We start from the raw sequence: 7,986 nt of genomic DNA, 5'->3' as shown, positions 1-7,986 counted from the left end.
TACCTACACATATTAACGTTCTCATAATTTTATTTAAGTGGTAGGAGCTTCAGCCAGGATCAGAAGCCAGGACAGTAATGAAGACTCTTGTATAAGTTTAAAAGCACCATTATTAGATATAAATATGTTTGTATCCAGTCCACTCCCACTGTTAGAAAATTCTCGTTAGCTATACTGTAACTCTAAACCCACTCAACTAGCTTGGCAGGGCAGAGAGATTGTGCTAAGTAAATCAATGCTTTTCAGCACAGGATGAGGGGCAACAGGTTGCATGATTATCTTTGCCTCACCTCACACTTTCACCCTCTATTCTTCTTCTCTTCCCCTTCTCTTGTCTAGTGGAGATGAAAGATCCTGTTGAGAGCTAAGAAGAACCTGATTCAATTCCAACTGTCAGCATTCAGTCCAAAGGTAGCACTCAAACAGCCCACTTATCTCGCACACATCTCTATTTATAAGCAGATTCTTATTAGTAACCATAGCTGCTGAATTAAAATTCACTTCATCCAGAGAATCCTCAGCGCTCCTCAGTCATGTGTTACCCAGCTTCACCCTCCTCGTGTCAGATTCTTTCCCACCTGCCTCCATCTCCTTCGTTCTGCAGGGGCAGGAGGCAAGCAGGCCGTTTGTATTGTACATGCTCCTCCAGGGCCAAATGCAAATCCTCTCTACCCATTTCAGGTCTGCAGCTATGACCCTGATAGTTTGGTATAAACGTGTCAGCACATCTTTGAAGATTGAGTGTGATAAATTACCCACAAACTCAACTAACAGACATTTAATAAATCAAGTGTGCAATGCATATTATTTTAACGTACAGCCAACACAGACTATAGAGGCAATAATCATGCCAATAAATCATATTTGATAAGGATGTGCTATTCTCAGGTCTCCATTGAGATTTAGGGTAATAAGATGGTTTGGAAGTAGACATCTGTAGAGAGTGCTAGGGTACAAATGTCTATACAGTACGAGCACTTTTTCTGTTTGTGGCTCTGTAGAGTTGTTGAGCCAAAGCACAGGATTCATTGAACAGGTTCCAGGTAGAAAAAAAATTCATTTAGGAACTGCTGTGAACACATTGTCAAGGTTGGATAAATAAGAAAGCTAGCAGCATAGGAAATAACTTGGCAAAGAAAAACAGGTTGGCGTATAAGGGAGAGAGCCTCAACAATGTCAGACAAAGCACCAGAGAAGTAAAAGCTGAACAACCGTGTGGATCAGGGTGGGATGGCGTAGGGGGGAGCTGGGTAGCACATAATGTTTAGTTAAAATTAGCCGGAGTACAGTATCAAATCACATAACATTGGGCAATCACAACAGCCTGCCCTGTAAAGACTCTCTGTCCCAGCAAAAGTTAATATCCGTGCGGTGGGTAGAGCAGTCGTCTCCCAACCGTAAGGTTGAAGGTTCGAATCTCGGTGCCTGCAGTCCACATGTCGAAGTGTCCTTGGGCAAGACACTGAACCCCCCTGTTGCCCCTGATGGTTAGAGCCATCGGTTGAGTTGGCACCACAGATGGCTGCCTCGGTTGTGTACCGGAAACAAATTCCTTGTGTGTAACATACTTGGCCAATAAAGGTGATTATCCTTATTAAAAATCAGTGTAGAGCAAATGGATCAGCTTCAGTGTGCATCCTCTATGTATCCCTCCTGTCACATGTAGTTCCGTATCGTAAGGGTCATAATTTTGTCTGCTATTCATCGCCGACCTGTATTTTTACGTGTTTTAATATAACCAATCAGCCTTGGGAACGCCGACGTAGAGATACATGCATGCAATGTGCTGTGGGCTGGGGAAAAAGCCCATTGCATAAGACCACAGAAGAGCAGGTGGAGGGCCAAGGGTGGCCCATATATGGTGCACCATCGGATGGGTAAACGACTAATTGCTGATAATTCCCCAGACCCGTGCTACCTGTTGGATTTTTTTGGTCCGGTCGCATGTGTCATGCGAGGGCTCTGGGGAGAATGTGCGTGTGATACCCGATTGTTTTTGTGGATTTTACAGGACATGTTGTTCAATAACCTAAGGAAATAATTTGTTACTACTTGTGGGACATGATTCATTCCCTGATCAAACGTGACTACTGGTGGTCATGAGAGCAGTTGTAAGTCCACTGGCATGCCGTTTGTAAGACAAGGGAAGCTGGGGAGAGATGATGGTGATCGCTGGTTTGTTGGACCCACACTACATATCGGATTTAATGTTTTTGCTACTCAAGGGAATGTAACATATAATCCTTTTGTTAAAAACTCTGCATGGCTGATAATGCATTAGGTCTGTTGTGTGTTTAGAACATTTTTCAAATTAAGTCGGTTTTAATTCTTGCCTCTATCAAAGCTATGGGGCTAAACTTAAAAATAAACAAAAGGTGAAACAGCTTCATTTTCCTATGTTTAAATTCAGCAATTCTGAAAAAAGAAAATTAATACGTAATAGTGTCAAAACTATTGGGGGTAAACCTTTAAACTACACTAACCAATACAGTGGGTTTTCCTAAGCTTAATTTAATTGAGAGAAACATTAATCCTTACATTTATAAAATATTTATAAACTAACTGTATGCTGGTGGTCAGGTCTAATGTAATAATATCCCTTTGATGTAATAACCCTGGTCTCCGGGTGTTGGTCGGTTCTATTCCCACTGGAAACTAATAAAATCCTTTAATGCTGTTACAAAATCATAAATGATGGTAATTAACTTTCTGTCAAACCTATAATAAATTGTTTCAAAATGAAAATCTAACACCTACATGCAAAATCATTTGAAGTTTGTAATTAGGGTTCATAAACGTTGACAGCCTTTGATCTAGATGGAAGCACAGTGCAGAAAGTGGGCAGGGCTTAGTGATAAATCATGTTATAAATCTTGATTTCATACCTCAGTTTGACAGGAGCGATATTCTTATACTCAGAGTATTACAGCAACAAATTTAGAGAACACCAGAGACTATATAATGTAATAATGTTAAATTAACATGTTCTTACCTTGTTATTTAAAACAACCCATGATATAATCATGGGGCAGGAATCTTCTTTCATGTTATTCCATGTTTTCCCTCTGTGATCTGGGGCAGTCCTATGTCCTTTTGAAATCCATGACCTCAGCATCAGACTGGGTTGTACTAAGCTTTTCACTAACAGTTGTTGGCTTTATAACTGGCCTGTTTAGCTTTAGCAAATTCACCTGTCTTTTTTGCATTTGTACTCCATGGCTAACGTAATATTACACTGAATGTGCACCTGACCCAGTGTGACCTGCGCGGGCTGGTTACGATGTGACGTAATTAACCTAACTGCCTCTGTTTATTGTATATAATCAATCTGATTTTAGTATAATATGCTGTTGTGAAGGGCTAGTTGCACAAAATGTATTAGACCATGGACTTTTTATACATTACTCATATATTCACTTTCTTTCATATGTAAATGAGGTGGTGGGTCCATTAAAATAGGTGCCTGTCACAATTTGAGAGGCTTGTTCTGGCGCAAATGAACCCATCTGAGAGTAAAATGACAATCTTAAAGAGCCCATGGCATACTTTTCTTTCTTTTCTGACTTATCTACAATTTTACAATGATGAATTATCTTAAACATGACAAAGCTCAAAAAAATGAGGTGTACCTACAGTATGCTGTTGTACTTCTATGTTGAAGCAACGGTTTAGGCAAGTCTCACAACCTCTCACTGGCGAGACTTTTTTCCCCCCAACAATGTAGGGTCTTTCTTTCCTTGAATGGTCATAATCTCCGAGCAGTTGCACGTTTATGTGAGCTTGCCTGACATCCACCGGTGCCATTCTAAAAGAGGAATTTTTCGACTGCACGTGGTTTTGTGACCAGACGATGTAGAGAAAAATACAGGGCCTGAGGTTACTGCATGTCTGGGAATGTTCATGTATAGGGACCCGCTGTTTTAACTGATCGGGTCTAAAGTGGTGTGAATGGAGAACTGGAAATCTACAGGCAGCTGGCCAGCCAAACACCATGAGGCGGTGAATGATCAGTTGAGCAACGCTGGATTCCCCCTAAGGCACAGTACCTGTTTGTTTTGACTGCTTGAGGCCAGTGTGTCTGCCGCCTGTGATGTATTGCGGGTTGGTGAGAGGATTCTAACGATCCATGATGTTACTGTCAGTGCAACGCTAACTGTTGGAATTAATTTCACTACTTTGGGACTGTATGTGGTCGCCTGTAACGTGAGGGATTTGTGGGGGAAAACATAGTTGGATTTACCTACCTTGGAGCTACTTTAAGGGAGCAATGTTTCCACTACTCTGTGGGACATAACGGTGAGTTAAAACAAAAACCACATGTTGCATACCTGTTAATGCATTGTTTCTGTTGAGAGAACTGTTGTAAGGCTGGAAAAGTTACTATGTATGCATAATGCCAATTATACAAATCTTTTTTTCCCCATCAGTACGTACTGGATATCGTCATTTACTTATCTAAGGAGAAGGAATTCCTATTAATTAATGCTGTTGCAGTTTGTTGTGCTGTCCACTTTCATATTCTGGCTCGAACATGTCAGGTAGGATTTGAGTTATTGTCACTGTCCTCACAGGTCAGATACAGTTCACATCCACATCTGAAATTAAACCTTATGGTATGTACTAACATTGGTGAAAAATTCATGCTTTTATCATTCAATGCTTGTGCATTGAATGATAAATTTGGGACTGTATGTGGTCGCCTGTAACGTGAGGGATTTGTGGGGGAAAACATAGTGATCACTGGTTGGATTTACCTACCTTGGAGCTACTTTAAGAGAGCAATGTTTCCACTACTCTGTGGGACATAACAGTGAGTTAAAACAAAAACCACGTTGCATACCTGTTAATGCATTGTGGAAACATTGCTCCCTTAAAGTAGCTCTTGTATTTCAATACAAGAGCTTATCTGCTGCACTATCCTCATACTAAGGGAGTAAACAGAACCCTTGAGCAGGTGTAGTCACTGACGATTCCAACATTGGATTCAAAGATGGTCCCATCCGCAACATTGATGTCAACAAAAAAACAAAACAGCGTTACTACCCACTCAAGAAAAGGAGTAATCTGCTATCAGTATTTCTCGTCGGTCATAACACCTTTTTGCTGACACATCGTACAGTGTGGGGCTGTCAGCGCTCAATTAGCCTTGTATATAAATATATTATATACAGTCTACTGCTTCAATTAATTTGATTGTCCACAAAATATGATATCTTGTCTGTATCATGATGTTATGTTGTCTTTGTACTCATCCAAGTACCCTAAATTAACTTCAGACCATGGGCCTCAGAGCTGCAAGACAGCTAATTAAATTTCTGACATGTCAGAAATCCATCTGATCATTTAGGAACTAGATCACTGGTTCTTCAAGTGATTAATTGGCCGCCGGGACCCTACTCGCATTATTTTAAAACAACAATCGGCTCGAAATTTGGCCCAATTCTAAAAGTACTAAATCGAGTCTAAAATCAGGCTGAATCTATACAGTATCTGCTTGGCTTTGGACAGCGCCCTCTATTGCCATCACCAAAACACCAAATGCTAGAATATCTTTTGGAAGAATGGTGTTAATCCCTCAAGTAGATTTCAGAGACTTTTAGAGTCAATGTGAAGGTGCACTGAAGCTGGTCTGGCATGTGGTGTTCTAACACCTAACTAAGACATTCTATGTTTTTTTCTTTAAAAGCTTAGTTTCACAGTCATCTGCTCTGCTGAAATCAGAGAACAAGTGATATGGATACTAAAGACAGTATTTTGCTCTCAATGTGATTATTCTTGAACCAGAAATTCAGCTGTGCAAACTCTAAATTCATAGATTTTATATCCCATATTTGTTCTCTGTTTAGACACTGGTGAGAAGAAAGAATGACCAGCTGAGGGAAGGACAATCAACCTCATCTGACAGCCAACAAACTGTGCGAAGGCCAACCACACCGGTGTCAGACCGCCCCATGGCAGTATGGGCTCTGACACTGGCCCAGGACAACCAGTTACTCACAAGATGCTCACATTCCCAATTTTATTTAGCCTTTCCCCTCTTTGTTAAGAAATTACTCATCCCTGAAGTATATATGTACTGTATGTATATGTATGTAAGTATGTATGTACAAAACCTTGCTATAGGAGTTGAACATATCAAATCAGAAAAGATGAGCCATACCTCAATGTGTGTTAGTCATATCATTTTGCCAACTGGGTGCAATGAGATAAACCAGGTTCAAGTCTCTATATATGATCTATACCCACTGTGAGAGCTACAGCCATAGCTCCTACATGCTGACACTGCAGGCTGGGGGATGCTTAACAACCACCCCTTAGTTCTTACAACTCAAATACCACCACCCCAGTCATGATGACATCCAACAGCAGAACACCTTAGAACACCCTGCATTTCTAAGCCTCTAAAAGTGCAGCACACCAACACCGGCCATGTCTCTTCACAAACTACTGCAGCTTAAGCTCCACTATTTAGTCAAATCAGCCAATGCCTTGTTTCAGACCACTGTCTTTAAGGCTGTGTAACACCCCCACCCCCAGCCTTTCCTCTCTGAACATCAGTGTCTGATCTCCAACGCTGCCATAACTGCAGCTTAACACATTTTACCAGGAAACTGTTCATCAACAAAAGGATGAGTGTCTTTTAACAAATAGATTAGTCCCTCCACCACCCCCACCCCTTCTTTGCAGTTTCTAATGCATGTCAGAAATTTGCTTTGAACCTCAAACAGGAATTACAATTCTCTTCGCTTTCGCTCGTCTCCTTACCAGATTGTCTAAAATTGTATTTAAAAGAATCTGCCTTATTTCATATCAAACTACAAAATCACAATCACACCTAAGAAGGTGGTCTGGGTATGAATTCTTGGTTATGTATTTGCTTGCAAGTTATTTGTAATTTTCAGTACATCATGGTAATGGCTTATACCTGTTACTTTATTTCCTTGCGGTTTGTTTTAAAAATGGTTTTGGTTTCCCCGTTGGTATGATTCATGAATTCTTTTCAGTGATGCCATACTGAAGATCGTATCACACTTCTATGAAATGATGCCTTCATACATTGTTTGCTTTGCTAGACTATAAAAGAAACTAATAAAGTTTAAGGTGGGAGCCATGTCTCAGCTTTTGATGTACCTGGTCATGATATTTTTACTTTTGTCATGACTACTGTAGTTGATAGTTTATTTCATTCTAATTGCAAATAATATAGTTAATTTCTCCTAGTGTGTGAGAAACCCAACAACTGTGACAGAGCGATCAGTTGTCTGTCTCCGGTTAGACAGAAGCAATTTGTGTCCTGTGATCTCCAGCTTGCTGCTACTCTGGCCCTCAGGCTCTCTTCTGTATCAAATGAGATCTCTGGCAGAACCTCTCACCGCAGAGCTCTCCCTCCCTGTGAGAAACTCCCTAATGACCAGAGACCTCACAAGGTGTTATCAAAGCTTCCACCACTCTCCAGAGCAGAACCTCTCTATCAGTCATCTTGCTTATCAAAAGGAGTGCGACTACACTTGGCTCACCAGACGAGACATTATTGGGTTCACAAGAACAACATGAGAAGATATTTCAACACCATATTTAAGAACTCTTCATTGACAAACTATAACTAGAAAAAGTCTCATTCAACTTCACAAAATCCAAAACAATGCCAGTGCATTTTGAAATGTTTTAACTAATCATCTCATAATTGTCACTTCAGTTCTACTTTCTGAGTAGAGCTGCACCAATCAAGCAGTGGAGATCAGAAATGGCCAGTTTTCAGTCAACGGCCTGTCGCTCTGAGATTTCTGATTCTGTGCCACAGCAGTCAGCGTCGTGCACACAGTGTCACAGAGCAAAAAACGTAGCATGTGCAGCATGCAGCACACCACATGCACCATCAGCGAGACTTACACTCGTGTCTGTTATGCGCTTGTTGTGCACAGAGGAGCCTACAGAAACGCAAAGGGGAAACTCCGTCCAATTCTCCGACAAATAGGACACAATGAG

General features: G+C 40.9%; 1 protein-coding gene across 1 annotated transcript in view; it reads left to right on the top strand.

Annotated features, from left to right (window-relative positions):
* Nucleotides 1–7,134, top strand: part of macrod2 (mono-ADP ribosylhydrolase 2) — a 406,311-nt gene extending 399,177 nt beyond the window's left edge. Inside the window, exons 17-18 of the mRNA XM_020600667.1 lie at nt 340–411; nt 5,847–7,134. Of these exons, the coding sequence (XP_020456323.1) occupies nt 340–368 (29 nt within the window). The 3' untranslated portion in view covers nt 369–411; nt 5,847–7,134. The remainder of the gene's footprint in view (nt 1–339; nt 412–5,846) is intronic.
* The last annotated feature ends 852 nt before the right edge of the window (nt 7,135–7,986 follow it).

This window comes from Monopterus albus, unplaced genomic scaffold (assembly GCF_001952655.1).
Source record: "Monopterus albus unplaced genomic scaffold, M_albus_1.0 scaffold3.1, whole genome shotgun sequence".
NCBI lineage: Eukaryota > Metazoa > Chordata > Actinopteri > Synbranchiformes > Synbranchidae > Monopterus > Monopterus albus.
The sequence above is the reverse complement of the archived record's forward strand: the minus strand, read 5'-3'. Positions and strand labels throughout refer to the sequence as shown.